The sequence below is a fragment of the Daktulosphaira vitifoliae genome, unplaced genomic scaffold, assembly GCF_025091365.1.
Source record: "Daktulosphaira vitifoliae isolate Bord-2020 unplaced genomic scaffold, ASM2509136v1 Scaffold_3, whole genome shotgun sequence".
Classification (NCBI taxonomy): Eukaryota; Metazoa; Arthropoda; class Insecta; order Hemiptera; family Phylloxeridae; genus Daktulosphaira; species Daktulosphaira vitifoliae.
Genome location: NW_026099574.1, coordinates 37,566,799 through 37,584,753, shown reverse-complemented (window position 1 = coordinate 37,584,753; position 17,955 = coordinate 37,566,799). Strand labels below are relative to the sequence as shown.

At 27.7% G+C, this 17,955-nt stretch overlaps 2 protein-coding genes across 8 annotated transcripts in view; one reads left to right on the top strand and one right to left on the bottom strand.

The window, feature by feature from the left end:
• The window catches only part of LOC126901545 (troponin C, isotype gamma-like), a 12,557-nt gene extending 10,932 nt beyond the window's left edge, over nucleotides 1–1,625 (bottom strand). For 2 of the 7 annotated variants that reach the window (XM_050678062.1, XM_050678059.1), the window contains exons 1-3: nucleotides 292–408; nucleotides 204–249; nucleotides 75–101 (exon numbers count right to left, since the gene is read on the bottom strand). In XM_050678062.1, coding sequence (XP_050534019.1) covers nucleotides 75–101; nucleotides 204–249; nucleotides 292–326 — 108 coding nt within the window. In that variant the 5' untranslated portion in view covers nucleotides 327–408. Of the gene's footprint in view, nucleotides 1–74; nucleotides 102–203; nucleotides 257–291; nucleotides 409–1,496 lie in introns of those variants that run through there. The other 5 variants (XM_050678058.1, XM_050678056.1, XM_050678061.1 and 2 more) reach the window with 5 other exon arrangements.
• A 9,138-nt stretch (nucleotides 1,626–10,763) lies between these two features.
• On the top strand, nucleotides 10,764–15,972 carry LOC126901544 (calmodulin-like). The gene is made up of 5 exons (XM_050678055.1): nucleotides 10,764–10,930; nucleotides 11,033–11,059; nucleotides 11,164–11,344; nucleotides 12,837–13,064; nucleotides 15,824–15,972. The coding sequence occupies exons 1-5, from the start codon at nucleotides 10,850–10,852 to the stop codon at nucleotides 15,895–15,897; spliced, it is 591 nt and encodes a 196-aa protein (XP_050534012.1). The 5' UTR covers nucleotides 10,764–10,849; the 3' UTR covers nucleotides 15,898–15,972.
• Nucleotides 15,973–17,955: the final 1,983 nt, after the last annotated feature.

The following is a 17,955-nucleotide window of genomic DNA, read 5'->3' as shown; positions in this document are numbered from 1 at the left end:
TATTATATGAATGGAATTTGTTGTGAAATTAATTTACAAATTAAAAAAAATTAATGTTATATAGAGGCACTTACCTCATTAGTAGGTATTTCTTCTGTTATCTTAAAAATATTAAAAACTATTGTTAAATTGACTATTTAAATGGCATCTGTTGTAAAATGAATTAACAAAAGTATAAAAAAAAATTAATGTAATAAACGTACCTCATGTGTATAACTCGGTGCAGCCAATGACGTTTTCAAAAATGTAACCAGAANACTCGGTGCAGCCAATGACGTTTTCAAAAATGTAGCCAGAAATAATTGAATTATGATTTGGAAAAACATTTTGCTTTTATGCAGTGAAAAATGTTTAATAAAAATTGTTTTGAAACTAAAAAATTCGGTTTTCGATTTGTCTTTCGATATACTAGTATATATATATATTTAAGTTATAAAATTTAGAGTTATTATTAATCTAATATACGATTTCAAATATTTATTTAAGGGTTATAATACACATTTTGTCTTTTTTCGAGAAAATAAATTACACATCAATACATTAAATACAATAAAATGTATTTTAAAATTTAATTTTAATGTATTAAATTAGGTAATATTTTAGCGATTAAAAAAAAACAATAAATTTAATTCAATCGCCTTAATTTTTAGCTTTTATACAAGACTGAGAAGGGATTAATTTTACTAAGAGGTGTTTTTGTTTTATATCTTTTTCTCAGCTATCACCGCACGGATTTCTTTCAACAATACATTAAACATGTTAAATCGTATGTAGTTAAAGACATTACCCTTGAAAATTGGGAGGGATTTAAAATAGTAACTTTTTTACAAAAACTAAATTTTCAACTTAATTTTTGAAAATGTTCCGGAAATACTGTGTACTTTAAACATATATCGAATTAAAGCTTATTTTATGTACTATAAAATGAAAAAAAAAAATTTGTCCATATCTTCTATGCGCAAATGGCTACCGTATTCAAAATACTTTGTCCTTAAAAATGAATAAAATTTCCCTCGTTCTCCACAAATGGGAAAACTGACGAAAATTTACAATTTTTAAAATCATTTAATTTCAACTTATTTAACTTTTTTAAACTGTCATAACTTTCTGAAAAATGAATGAATCAGAATAATTTTTTTTTTTTTTAATACCTTGGGTTTTAAATCTTATATTCCTTTTTTATCTTAGGTACTCATTTACTATTTATTTAGTATAAACTTTTAAAAATCTGAAACTTAAACTGTCCATAGGGTAGTAATAAATTGCAACTTTTACATGAAATGTGAACTTTTTCGGCATAACTTTTGAAAATGTTCCGGAAACATTGCGCCCTTTAAATATATGTTAAATTAAGGTTAATCTTAGCTTCATATGCATCTTGATTTGTCTAAGTATTTTTTTTTACCCATCCAAAACAACTTATATTGGGTTTATTTCATTTTTTAAGTGGCTACATGTATACTTAATATAGCATTTAAAATAAAAAATGATCTTACCAAAAAATGACGAGTCGATGCCAACTTTTGACCTCTTTTTTCGTAATTTATAACTATTTCTTAATATACAGTGGAGGTTATGTTTTTTATATCATAATACTTTACTTGTTGCACTCTTCCTTCACTCTATATTTGAAAATGTTAATAAGTTACAAAGTACTATTTCTAAAATTGTTATCGACCAGACATTTTCTTAATTACATCATTAACTATTAAAAATGCTAGTTAAATAAGTATGTTTACATTTAAAAAAAGATTTTCATACTTATAAAATAAAAGAGATGAATTAAAAATATTTCATCATTTATTAATCAAGAAATAAAAAANCTAGACGACGGAATATGCGATAACGCGTGGCGTTTGGAGAGTTACATACATACATACATACATACATACATACATACATACATACAGGTGAAACTAATATAAGCGTGTTAAAAAAGAGAAATCAAATGACTAATAGTAAAAGAAATTTCTTTGCGTGCAACAAATTCATAACTTTTTATAATTTCTCCATGTAAATTACAATACTAATATGTTTAATTTCAATTTCATACTAAATTTAACTAATTTGATTATACTTATAAATTATAAAACTTTTAATCAGCGTATAGTTAAGGAAATAAAAGTTCATGTTATTTTTGGAATAATTTAATAAATTCTCCTAAGAACTTAACATTATCTACAGATGTGCATTGAAAAGATTTCATGATAATAATTTTAATCACTGTTAGATATCATTTATAGTTGTCCCAATTATGTTGTATGATATTACCTAAAAAACAAAATATTAATTAAAAAAAAAATTGTAATTAACTTTAAAATAAGAATAACAAAAATAATTAAAAATTTATTTTAAAAATTAAATTAAATTATTTTTTAAACTATTTCTTTATACATTGCAAATTATATATAAAGTGATTTTAGAAGTGATTAATAAACAGTAACTCAATTTAAAAGTATAAAATATGTCATATTTATTCATTTTAAAATTTAAAATTTAATTGTTTCCTTATTCTTATAATTGTCAAAAAAAAAATTGGTCTTATTTGCTTTCAACCTTCATCAAATTAAGTTAGCTTAGGCTTATTAAATGATAACATAATTTTTAACTACTAGCTTACAAATAAAAACAATATTTATCTATGAAAATTACTAGTCATTAAAAAATGACTTGTAATTTTCTTTTGAAAAAAGACATCTTTTGAACCAATATTTTTAGAGATATTAGCATTTTTATACCACGCTAGTAAGAGTAAAGCGATTTTAATAGTCTTGCAATGAAAATTATTTATACTTGGTATAACACATTTTTTAATACCCCAGGAATACTTTTTTAATTGTCTATTTTACAGTGAATGACATTACTATTATAAAAAACACTTCGATGCGAATCTATTAAATTTATTGAAATAGTGCATGTCAAACTCAAATAACTCATATAATAAATGTTCCTGAGTTGTTTTCGTCATAAAGTAATATTAAATAGCTTTAATTTTATGTATGTTTGAATAACGCAAATGTCCCGAGATATTTTTAAAAATTGAAAATACAATAATTTTTTTGTGAAAAATCCAATTTTTGCAGCTTTGCATTAAAACAAAAGTATTCACAGGGTATTCAGAAAACTTATCTGATCAAATATGCAATTAATAAAAACCCTTCTCATTATCATCAGTCATTATATTAAAATGTTAATAACTTAAAAAATACAGACTACAAAATTGTAAAAGATTGTTAAATGTGTGTATTACAAGCAGGTTTTATGCTAGTAATCATGTATTGCTACATGTGATTAATTTTGGAGAACCCTGAATTTATCATATTTTCCTATTGGTCAACATACCCTACCTCATCTTAATCTATTTTTAAGTGAACAATGAACATTTATTATAATTAAAAATTTTGAATAAGTTTGATAACTGATTATTATTAATATTAATGGTATATTAACTTATATTAGTTTAAACAACTGTGACACAGTAATACCTTTAGTTATTGTCATCGTTATAAATAATACTTCATTTTCAATGTTTTAAAAAAAATTACAAAACAACCCATATTTTTAAAATTTTAAAATGTTCAACCACATTTTAAAAATTTCAATATTACATTACTAGTTAAGATTATCAAAATAATATAATAATAAAAAGAACGTGCTGAGGTATTTTCATAAATATGTTGTTTTTATTCATACAGTTGACACGACTTACGTCGCAAAAATGTGGTCGACACTGGTTTTGAGGGTAGAGACCCGTGGGCCGTTTATTAAATGAGCGACAACAGATTATTTTAACAAAAATAAAACAAACCGAAAAGATAAACACAGTAATAATAATCTTCGCATAATATCGCGGCACTTTCGCTGGCGTCGACGACGCGATGTTCGGCGTAATCCTTGGACGGCAAAATGGTTAGCAGCGTTGTAGGCGACGGTGCGCGGGTGCGGTTCGGCTGTCGACGTTGTCGCTTTCACAACGGGAGGAAGACTCTCGCACCATTTTCGGCGGGTCGTCGTCGGCCGTGCGGCATTTGCTGGACTTTGCACCGTAGCGTATAACACGCGGTGTTGGTCAGTCAAATACTCATAGTAGGGCGACGGCTGATAAAGGTGGCACGAGTCGCGGGGCATCGTGTATAACGAAGCGACGCGGGCCGTGTCACAGTTTTTGACATTTTGAGCAATGTTATGACCAAAAATATCGGAATTTGACGGTTTCAAATACTATAATTTTTGAGAAAATGTTCACATTAACGGGGAATATGGGAGATTTTTTGAAATTATGATAATAATAATAAATTAAGAACAATGATCTTTGACGTATTTGTTTAACAAAATGATCACCGGAACAATATTTGTTCTACAAAAATAGAAGCTAAGTATATGTATCCACCAGAATAGGTATTAGGGAGGGTGAGGAGGATTAGTAGTAGTTATAAAAAAAATCTTTGTCCTTCTTTCCCCTACCCAGTATTTCGGCTCTAGCTTGAAAACAGCTATATAAAAAGTTATATTGATACAGCAACTTTTTAGATATTATAGATTATTATTTATTTTCATTTTAGACTAAAGATATTATCTATTGAATATAAAAACTATTTTATATTCAAATGAACATATTTAGTTTTAATTTTATAACAATTTTAATTTAATTTTATAATGATATTTATTGGTGTTGTATATGGCCAATTGCTTGGTATATACGAATATTTCATTATAATTTAATTGATTATTATCAATGAAAAATTTAAAATCATTATTTTATATTACTTGTAAACAAACAAATAACTTATCTATGATAACTTATACACAGGTCAACACAATTAAATAACAAAAATTTAACTTAATAACTTCTCATACGATTTTCTTAATACATAATTGAGATTACAATAGAATTACTCTAAAAGCGTCGTAAAGCCTTAATGTTAAATATCAATATTAAATAATAAGAAAATAGTGACAGGTACAAAAAAAATGTAACGCATTGGGGAAGCGGTATAATTGGAACAAGTAAAGATTTAATCTGACAGTCATTAAAATCACTATCATAAAAAACGCTTCGATGCAAATCTTTAGATAGTAAAAAATTGGTGGATTATTCCAAAAGCTACATGATCTCCTAATTCCTAATTTATACCCTGATTAAGATAAAGCATGTCGAATGAAAGAGGGATATAAATATTATTTCTCATAAAAATTTATAATGATCATGTAATATACATGTATAACATATAAGGAAATACTAATACAGGTAGCTAAATAGTTTTTTATGACGATATTCGCAGGTATATAGCTTTTATTATCAATGGTCATAAGACACATTGTTATGAGTTTTTAAACACACTAACTGGCAATACAGAAATTATACCAATTGATAGTCATACATTACAACAAACACTCTGTGACTGTGACAGCGATGTTATGAAAACTAAAAAGTGAAAAATAAATATAGTATTGAAAAAAACACAGCACAAGGGGATCGCGGTACAGCGGTGACATAGTTGCCTAAAATCGAACTACCTGTGTTCGATGGCAACATCACACAATGGCGGTCTTTCAGAGATACATTTGATTCTCTTGTTAATAATAGCAACACACTAAATAAAATAAAGTGTTTTCATTGCATACTCTCATGTGTGTCTGGTACAGCACTCACAATCATTCGGTCCAGTTCGTTATCAGCCCCAAATTATGACACCGCTTGGGCTGCACTAACGGAGCGATTTGACAACCAACGTGTACTCGCTACAGAGCACCTTGACAAGATATTTCCTTTTCGCCCGATTAATAAGGAATCTCTATCTGCATTAACGACCTTCGTTAACGTTTTCCAAGAGAACGTTGCTGCTATTAAGGTGTCGATGATTTATCCGGCTGTCTATTGTTTTTCATTGGCTCTCGCGTATTCGTATCCAAATACGCGCCATTTATTTGAAAGCGATGTACTTCAAACAGAAATTCCGACATTTGGTGTTTCACTTAAGTTTGTTAATAAGCGATGTAAGATATTGGAAAACAGTAGCTGTTTTGAAAACATAGACACACGCCATAATCAAAATTCGTCTTATCCGAATAATGTTTTAAACGTATCTACCGGTGACTCTCAAATGTCTCCCTTGACATCGTGCGCTGCGTCGTCTAGCAATAATAAAAGTATTTGTTGCGCAACAGACACGCGCATATACTCTGTCGTTGTCCGGCATTCAAACGGTTATCAGTTCAAAAACGCCGTGATTTTGTCGAATCAAACAAATCATGTTTTCCCGCGCACGAGTCCTTCTCATAAGGTCAACGCTTGTACTTCTACGTCAACTTGTAGACAATGTAACAAGCTTCATCATAAAATGCTACACGTGGATTTAAAATCGAATGTTTCATCGATTAATACTACGTCAGGCTCTGGACAATCTGAAGAATCAACACATCCAGTTTGCCGGTACCACACGTACGAATGTGGTGCTTGGTGCGGCCGTTGTTCGTGTTTCAGATGAGCGTGGTAATTGTCATTCGGTTCGCGTACTATTAGACAGCGGCTCTCAAATTTCGGCGATTACCAATAAGTGCGGTACGCGTATTGGATTAGCGCGTCGTCCACGTCAAATTGGCCTAACTCACAATACGGTTGGTCAAGTAAAAGCCAGTACCTCTTGTACTTTTATGCCTCATCGTACAACGGATTGGATTTTCAGTCGCCAAGACTCATTTATTTTACCACGAATAACGTCACAAATGCCAACCGTCTGTCTACCGTGTACCGTTCGTGCGCGGTACGNAACCGTCTGTCTACCGTGTACCGTTCGTGCGCGTCATTTGTCATTAACCGACCCGCAATTTAACCAACCGGCATGTATTGACACGCTCATCGGTAGTGACATGTTTCCGTATTTGAATCGGCCAACGACCATTCATCGTGAAGGGTTGCCAACAGCAATTAATACTTATGTTGGCTGGGTAATAGTAGGCCAGTTAAGTCAGTCGCTTTACAGTTCGTCACCGCAAACAGTTTTAACAGCTATGTCACGTCCATTGTCCACTCGTCGCAAAATATTCGTTCTTATCTTCCGCAAATAGTATCAACTATTAAACCCAAGTTTCATAAAGGTTTGTACAACTCTAAAAAGAACAATCATTGGCCTCCTGATGATCTCAATCGATGTTCTCTACTATCATGAGCGACCAACGCACCAGCACTACGTCAGAATTACAGAACATCGACTATTCACAACAGCAAGTGTTCAGCTTACAACTCAACACCACTGCATATTTTCTTTTTTCGTATGTACACTGTGTAAAGGACCGTGTCCCTTGATTCGTTGACCGATCGCTTACTAAGTCACGTATTTTTTTACAAGTGTTTACACGGCTACATTTTATTATTATTTATTTGATTATATTTGAATATAGTACCTCAAACGCAATAGACTCAAATGATACCATTNTTGAATATAGTACCTCAAACGCAATAGACTCAAATTTACCACGGAAATTACACAATAAAAAGGGAGATTCAGGCTAATTAAAATTTTCAATATCGTTTTCTCGACTTACAAGGGGATAACCAGCAAAAAATAAAAAGGTTAACTTTATATTCAATGTAGATTACATTCATATAGATTTTATGTAAAACATAAACATATAAAACATTACATAATTTATGTAATAATTGTGACCTCTCCCCAACGGTATTTTAAAATAAAAACCCAGCACAGGAGGGTCGCGGCACAGCGATGACATGGCATAGTTCGGTCAAGTATAATGATATCTAACGGTGCTTAAAATCAATATCATAAGAAACACTTCGATGCAAATCTGTAGATAGTGTTTAACTTTCAAAAATTGATGGATAATTACAAAAGCAACATCAACTTCTATTTCCTTAATTATACCGAGATTAGTAATTCTTTTAATTATATATTATATAATTTTTAAAATTAATTGTTTTCAAATTATTATTGATTTTGATTTTTAAAATGTTAAAAGTAATCATTTTGAACCTACTTTTTATTGTCCATTAAAGTGAAAATTTAAAAAAAAAAAAAAATGAATTTATTATCATAACATTTAGCCCAACTTGCAAGTTTGAAATTGACATTATTAAATAGAAAAAAATGAAATTGTTAAAATTAATATGCAAACAGGGAATTTTATAATGACTATTTACAGTACATTTATCAGAAAAGTTCGTTTTTTTTTACATTTTTATCGTAATAGATCACTTAAATAAAAATCATAGTAATCATTTCTAATTAACTATTGGTGTTTAAAAAGATTCTACATTGGAAATAATCAGAATTAAATTAATTTTAATGGTTATATATCTAAATACCCAGCACAAAGGGGTGGCGGCACAGTGGGGTCGTTGCATAGTTGGGACCAGTATAGATGATATCTGACAGTGATTAAAATCACTATCATGAAAAACGCTTCGATGCAAATCTGTAGATAGTGTTTAATTTAAAAAAAAAAAATTTGTTAAAATAGTATATTTTTGAATACGGTAGCCATTTGCGCATAGAAGATAAAGTGTCGGGACAAATTTTTTTTTTTCTTTTATAGTACATAAAATGAGCTTTAATTTGATATATGTTTCAAGTACACAGTATTTCCGGAACATTTTCAAAAATTAAGTTGAAAAAGTTATTTTTTGTAAAAAAGTTACTATTTTAAATCCCCTCCAATGAGCAGGTTAAGTGATAGATTTTCAAAAAAATGATATTAAATGAAAGGTAAATATCTAAGGTTTTAGTATAAAAATAAATTATGTTGATTTGTTCATTTTTCAAAAAGTTATGGAAGTTTTAAAATAAAAAAGTGAAAAAATTTCAAAAATTAGCTATTTTTAAATTTGTAATTTTTTGGATATTTCCCCGTTTGGGGGACACGAGGGAATTTTTTTAAATTTTTAAGGGTAATGTCTTCAACTAGATACGATTTGTGATCTTTTGACGTATTTTTGAAAGAAATCGGTCCAATGAGAGCTGAGAAAAAGTGGCAACAGACATAAAAAAAAAAAACAAATAAAACACATTATAGTAAATAATACCTTCTTCGCTTCGCATCGAAGCTAAAATTGGGAATATTATAGACTGGTAGTAGCACACACAAATAGCGTTAAAAAGTTAATTAATTACAAAGTAAAATTATTTACTTTTGTAGTTAAAAACTTTTATCATATCAAATCTTTCGACAATAAATACTTTAAAAATATTAGAAATGAATTATTTTAATTGTTTGTATGGAAAAATCTGGTTAAGTTACTTTTTATTTGAATAAGGAATATTTTTTCAAATAATAATAAGGTTAATATGTTATATTAAATACGATTTCATTTGACGTATCATTGAAAAAAGTAAGTTAAATGAGGGTTGGCAAAATAAATCGTAGCCACAAAAAGAACCACATAGTAAAGTAATATTAAATAAGAAATTTCTTCTCACGAGAGGAAACTATAGTGATAGGATTCTTTATATTTATTGAAGTTATTAAATCTAAATGAGATAAATATAAAATGATTGAAAATTTTATTCTAACTCAAAAAAAAATGCAAAATATTTATTGCCACAGAAGGATTTGAACCTCGTACCCTAAGCATGAAAGACAAATCTGTTCGTTGCTTTCGTCACATAATAAAATTGGCTATTTAAGCTAACTCAAATTTAAAAATTACTTTATCGACTTTAAAAGAGTAAAAAAATTTTAATAAATTTAATTTCTTATGTCTTTTGAACTTTATTCTATGTCAATTAAATTATATAATATTCATGAAAGTCAGTGTATTTCCCTAATAAGATATTTTAAAATAAAATAAAATACAAAACCCAGAATTTTAATACAAAAATAGCATAATTTTGAATACGTTAGACATTTGTGCATAGAAGATATGTCGTCAGGACAACTTTTTTTTTTTTAATTTTATAGTACATGGAATAAGTTTTAATTTGACATATGTTTAAAGGACGCAGTATTTCCGGAACATTTTCAAAAATTAAGTTGAAAAAGTTCATTTTTGTAAAATTAACACCTTCTCAGCTTCTCATCGAAGCTAAAATTGGTGGATTATTCTAAAAGCTACATTATCTGTTATTTCCTTATTTATATCCTGATTAAGATAAAGCATGTCAAATGAAAGAAGGATATAAATATTATTTCACATGAAAAACTTGTATCGATCCATATATTTTTCAAAAAGTTATAGCATTATTAAGTTAAAAATGTAAAATACAAAATCGTGAATTTTCATTTTATATATAAAAGTGTCAGACTTCCGGAACACTTTCAACAGTTGAAAAAATTCTACTTTCTATATTCATTTTTTGTCATTTTGAATCCCCCACCATGGGCAGGTAAAGGGTCAAATTAAAAAAATTTCGAAAATTAACAATTGTTTTGGAGATTTCCTCCGTTTACAGGAAATGAGGGAAATTTTTTCAAATTTTGAGGGTAATTTCTTCGATTAGATACGATTTGTGATCTTTTGACGTATTGTTGAAAGAAATCAGTTCAGTGAGAGTTGAAAAAAAAGGTAACATACACAAAAAAAACACATCGTAGTAAAATTAATATCTTCAAAGCTAAATATAATTATGATTGAATTAAATTTATTGTTTTTTAAAATCGTTGTATAATTATTTGATTTAAAAACCAATTTTATAAAAATTAAATTATTATAATTTATTTTCTCGAAAATATGTGTACTATATTCCAAAATAAATATTAAAATCATATATTAGATAAATAGTAATCTTAAATTTATACGAATTAATTATATATATATATCAAAAGACAAAACGAAAACCGAATTTTTAGTTTCAAAACAATTTTTATTAAACATTTTTCACTGCATAAAAGCAAAATGTTTTTCCAAATCATAATTCAATTATTTCTGGCTATATTTTTGAAAACGTCATTGGCTGCACCGAGTTATACACATGAGGTACGTTTATTACATTAATTTTTTTTTATACTTTTGTTAATTCATTTTACAACAGATGCCATTTAAATAGTCAATTTAACAATAGTTTTTAATATTTTTAAGATAACAGAAGAAATACCTACTAATGAGGTAAGTGCCTCTATATAACATTAATTTTTTTTAATTTGTAAATTAATTTCACAACAAATTCCATTCATATAATAGATGTAACAATAGTTTTTAATATTTTTAAGATTACAGAAGAATTACCTACAGAAGGGTTAAGTGCCTCTCGAAGATATTTTAACACTTTAAATCCAAAGAATATAGGCAGATCATCTCTTCGAATTTTAAAATCATATTTAAATAGAATAAATAGTAATATATCTTCAGATGAGGTTGAAGTATATTTTAAGGAAGTAGATCCAAATGGTGGTAAATAATAATTTTTTACTTGCACATTAATTTAAGTAACGCAGTATAACCTAAAATTTTCTCGCAATTTTGTCGTTAAATAATGGTTTTTTCATAAAGTTATATAGGTTAATATTCAGTTTATTTTCATTTTAAACATTAATTGTATTGTAAAAAAAAATTTCTAACAACGGTGTAGTTTAATATCTCTCTATTTTACAAAAAAAATCATTATTTAAAGAATAGTAGGTCGTATTCTAGAAAAAAACTGTTTATACAAGGCGATAGATTTACCAAAAGACACTTATATTCTCAAAAATTATTGAGAAATTTTAATTTTTTTTAAAGAAAAAGTATTTAGTTAAAACCTCTACAATATTATTTAGTCAAATAATACTTTTTAATCCCTTCAATGATAATATGATAGAGAAAAAACATTTTTTTTCTTATAATTTTTTTTATTCGATCGACCATTTTCCATTTAATATTATCTGAAAATCTGGATTTAAAATAGAAATCACCATTAATTTGGTTTAATACCGGAAGCAGTAAAAATCTGTTTTAATATTTTCAAATTATTTTTTATAATGGTTACCAATAAATATATTTCACACCGAGGGCCAACAATGTATTATTTGCGTTTAATGTAAGAGTGTCATTTATAAAAAGTAATGACTTAATTTCCAGTTCCCAGAGTTACCTTCTGTAACCTTTCTAAACGCTAACCTAATTAAATATAAAAGATGGGTCGAATGTTTTTCCCCTACACTCAAAAGGTGTATAACAATAAGATAACCACTAAACATTGATTACATACAGGATTTTATTATATTATAATATATTAATACTTTAGCTAAAACATAGACATCAAGTAGCCATCAATAAGTCAGCTGACCAAAGGATATGACATACACAACGTACACGAAATACGAAGTGTACCGGACACAACTAATCGGAGTAATGTAAGCAAACCAAATAGGGGGTGGGTGATGATAAGCAACGTGGAGCAATGCCGGAGTTACTTTTGAACTATATTACTAAACATGATTTTTTAAAGATAAGATATCCAATGCTGGATAAGTCGATAAAAGTTAGTTTATATGACACAATAGAAAGATTAAGATTTCTGTTATTCTTAACAATAAAACATATCATTAGCAATTTGATCCTAAAACACTAAACTTAAAGTAACAAATAAGCGGTTGGATTGATCGGTTAAAAAAAATATTAATTTTTTCTTTATCATTTTATCAAGTCAAAAAAGCAAATGTTCCCACTGATAAAAAAAAAGTTAATTTTTTTTTTATCTCTGAAGTGATGTAAAAAAAAAAACAATTATGTGACTACATTATATTATAGAGATTTTGAATCAAATAATTTTTGTCTCTACAAAAACTTTTGTTTTGAATGCATAGAAAATATTTATCTAGTAAGTTAGCCTTTCGTTAACGTTCATTTAAAAAAAGTAGAGAGTAAATTATGAAAGATTTATTAGTGTTTATTTTTATTTAAGGAAACGGATCTTGTAGCGTAAATAATATCTACCAGATCCCATCTGATAAAATTGAAGAATCAGTGACAGATGCATTTCAAATTATTGATAACGATAAAGACGGTTTAATTTCTGCAAACGATTTAGGCAGACTTTTCAAACTTTTGAACTGGGAATTGAAGAAGGGTGTTCTAGAAAATGCTATTCGACATTATAGCTCTAGTGGCTCAACGCTGATGAATCAGAATGGTATCGTAAAAATTTAAATAGTAAAATATAAATTGCCTATTGATGTATTTTAGTTGACGATCGGCGGTCATTATATTTATGTATAGTGTGATAAAATTGTGGTTTATAAATCGCCTGATGATTATATATTAACACGCTTATATTAGTTTCACATGTATGTTTGTCGTTTGTTGTTTGTAAGTTTGTAACTCCACGCGGCACGTGTTATTATGTCGCGTATCCCGTCGTGTATGACCTTGAGACTATACTGTTGTAACGCATTCGCCCCACCCCGCTCACCCCTAGTAGAGAACAATATTTTCCAACCCGTAGACGCGCGCTTATCATCAATTATATATAACAAATTTTTATTGTAAGTCCAGCAAGTGCCGCACGGCCGACGACGTCCCGCCGCTATATCGTAGTCTTCTTCCCATTGTTAAAATAACATCGTCAACAAACTGATCCGCACTCGCGCACCGTCGTCATCTACGCTGCTAACCTATTGACGCCCGAGGATCACGCCGGACATCGCGTCTTCGACGCCAGCAAAAGTGCCGCGATATTATGCGAAGATTATATATTCCTACCGCCACCGCTAATATTAATATTTATATATATATACGTATATGTTAATATTCATTTATATATTCCTACAGCCGACGCCTCTGCCGCCGTATATGCCTCGTGTATAATGTTCCCTCCGCCATGCCCGCCCACATAAACACGGCTATACCTCATGCATGATACGTTTACGTACTTAAGTCCCTTTAAATATATATATATTCTAATTACTATTAAAACTTATATATTAATACACTTTATTCTCATTAAGAGATATGTAGTGTATTCATTCCGATTACGGAGGATGATTCTCGTATCGTTATTTTTCGTCACTACCTCCACGTTACGCGCCTGCTGCTTTTCTTGGATGTGGTAGCCGTTTCTTAGACTCCCTCTCCGGAATCGAACTCTTATTTCCCGTTACCCGTTACAATCATGACAGTGATATTAACTACTATCATAACATGAAACTAAAAAGTGAAAAATAAATATAGTTTAAAAAAACTGAAACACACGCTCTTAAAGTAAATCGAACTAAAAAGTTAAAAATAATTTTAAAAATAAGCTTAGAACAATAAGGAACGAAAAATACTAGTATTATTGTGAAAAAAAGCGTGGGTGCTTTGTGCCATATTTTTTGTATATTGAGCGCCCGACGCTTTTTTTACAATAATACTAGTATTTTTCGTTCATTATTGTTTTAAGTTAATTTTAAAAATTATTTTTAACTTTTTAGTTCGATGTGCTTTAAAAGCGTGTTTTTAGTTTTTTTAAACTATATTTTTTATGTTAATGAATTGTGCTATCGATTTAGTAAAATTGTATCTTTATGATTCTAAACGTGTAACCGACATTTAATTTAGGTCTAGTATATTTAAATTTTTTATTAAACCTCCTCACACTAAATTACTTAATGATATAATAAAAATTGATCGTATGTGGCTAATATTATTTCAAATAATAAAAAAAATTAATATAATTTAAAAATTAATTTTAAACTAAAAATATTGAAAAAAATTAACTCAAAAATCCACAACAATTACTAAAAGATCTCAGATACGTACTTTGGGAACAATGTTAACACATACTGACACCCCGACCGGAAAAAACACCATCATATACCTTTAGTAATGTTATCAATAAGTAACATTATCACATTTTACCGGTTTACGAAAGTAATGAATTTTTCAGAGGGCCACAATCCCAATTAATTAAAGTTTTCTTATTTGTAAACATTTCTATTGCTTCCCATATAATATATTCTTTGTAATAATTTATATTTTTAATTAATTTTATGGTTTTATGTGATTATATGTCAATAAATGTTCAGCCGCTGGAGATATATCAACTTTTTGATTTTTAATGTTTCTTAAGTGTCTTTAAACCCAACTCCTAAATTTTTTTTTGTTTGTCTTACGTAGATTTAATTTAAACTTTCACATTATATTTTACAAATACCCAATTTCCCCTTTGTGATGATACTATTTAGTGATAACGTCATTAGGTGATAATTTCACTAGGGATTTATGAAGGTGTTTTTTTCCGGTGGGGTGTCAGTATGTGTTGAGCATTAATAATGGTAACGTTGTTTCCAAATTACGTACCTTTTATTTATTTTTTGTGAATTTTTGAGTTAAATATTTTTTATATAGTTTAAATTTAAAATAATGATTTAATGAATTTTAAAAGAAATCATTTTCTCATAAAATGCAGAATAGTATTAATTTTTAAAGATTTTAAATGTTAACAGAGTCTATACATAAAAACATAATTTTTAATTGTATAAATATAAAATTTGGCAAATTATGAGAAAACTCCTCATCTGTTCAATGAACATCACTTGTGATTAATTAATTAATTTTTATTTTGAAAATGGTATTATTTTGTTTATATCGACAGAACCGATCTTAAAGATATCGTCTTATTTAACTCAAAAATATAACTAATTTCATTATTCTTAGTGTTTTGCAAAATTTTTATTCTAACTATTTATATTTAGTATTATCAAAAATAAATAATCATATTCACTTTGATCGTTTATCTACATATATTTTTATATAAATGTAATTTGTCTATGACATTTAAAGTGTTTCAAATATAAAAGCAATTTCGTATAAAATTAATGATCTTCAAATATTTTTTATCGTGATGAATTATCATAAATATTTATTTATTATTAAATAATATATTTTACGAATTTTCTTTATATTTTTCAGAGTTTTTCATAATGATGACACAAAACGAAAACTTTTCAGCTAATTTACAAAGAAGTTTATCCAAAAGAAATTAAATTTCTATTCTATTGTTTGCTCTGATTACATTTTTTATGATTTATAAATTTAATAAAGGAATAAATAAATAAATACTTGTTGTACCAAATAAATCTAATATGAAATTATTATTAATTAATTTAAAAGTGTAATTTTTATGGAAAAATTATAAAAAGTTATTAAATACTTAATTTGCATACTTGGACAGAATACATCTCTAAAAGCCCTGTAAATATTTTTTTAAATCCTTATCTAAACTCAAAACAATATTCATACACCTAAATCATACAATTATTTAATCTTCAATACTCAAGAATTATAGAGGATGTTAATTTATTCTAAATATCAATATTTAGCCGGAGTATATTTTTGTAAATTATAACATATTTAAGAATATTTTACAAAAAAAAAATGTTTAAATAATCATATTTAAAATTATCGGACATCAACTTTAGTGAGAACTGAGAAAAAATGATAACAGACAATATATATATTATAGCATCTTTTATTTTTGACCAATAAAGAATTTAAGAGCTTTTGCACCCTTCTATGAACAGACAAAATAATAATTTACAATCTGAATAACATTAGCACAGTATATATAGGAACCATAAAAAGTATAATTTAATCACCATTTACAGAACTAAAATACTGGCTTAGATAGACTATGAATCTATTTATTACAAATTCGCTCAAAAGGGTAGTTTTTCAGATTTTGATCATTCTTTTCTAAAAGTAACATACTTAGTATAACAATTTTTAGAACATAGATTTTAATATTTTCTTCGAAAAAAGTTTTTACAAAAATTTTCTGAAATATTGGTTATATATAATATTATAATATGTATACTTTTGCTGTTTTAATAACACTAATAACCTAAATATGATAGATTAAAACTGTTTACTCAATTTTCTTCAGTTATAATTGAGGTGCTTCCTCCGATAATTTTGTACGAATTCCAAAAAATAAATATTAGTTATCACATATAATAGCTAATGAATTTCTAAAAAAGTATAAATTCTTTCATTTTTAACTGTAGTAAAAATTGTTTTGGTACTGTCGTGATATGCTTAATACTTTGCATTACGCATCTCACAATTATCAATAAAAAAAGTATAATCTGTAATTTAAATAACTTGTAAACAAACAAATAATTTATCTGTCATAACAAATACAATGTTCAACACAATTTCTTATTATTTACATACATGTCAACTCATCTATTGTTAACTATGCTATCAATATAATTATCCTGTAATGCATACTTTAAAACAATAAAATATAATCATGAATAACACAAACGGCAATATCCCTGGATATGGGGGTACCTCTTCAGTACTATAAAAAGCACTGATATCCATTGAAAAGAGAGAGAGCCACGGCTACGGCTAAGGCCAGAGAGCCACAGCTCCAGTAAGCTAGTTCGTTCCTACGAACTACTCTTGCTCCTACATTTTGATCACGGCCCCGTGCTGCCGTTTGAGTTGTTAAACCTATTAAAGGTGTTTACAAACTTATTAGCTCATATTCCTCAATAAAAGGGACATACATTTATTTCTTCATATCTACTTGTCTTTATTGTTCTAAACCCTCGAACCACAACATCAGGTTCTCACTAAACCCAAATATTCATCTTTCATTTTCATTATTTATATTTATATTATTTATATGGTAAACCAGATTTGAGAGTAAAACTTAATAATGAAACAAGATATTCTTTTTAGAGTTAATTTAAGCTGTGCTTCAGGCTGATAAAATGTTTTATATACAGGGTGATTTTTTTATCATAACCCACTCAATTACTTACAGAATAATAATAATTTAAAACATTTTTTTTATTACTATCTTTAGTTACACATTATTCTTGAATTTTTAACTATGTAATACTTTTTAAGTTCATCCCTTATGCCTGGTAAGGGTGTCAACTTTGTTTTTTTAAATGGTAACACATATTTTGAATTTAATAAAATGTTTGAGTTTATAATTTAATAACAAATGTCATTTGAATTTTTAATATAACTTTATTCGTTTATTATATATAAACATTTAAAGTTTCAATTTTTTGAGTTAATATATA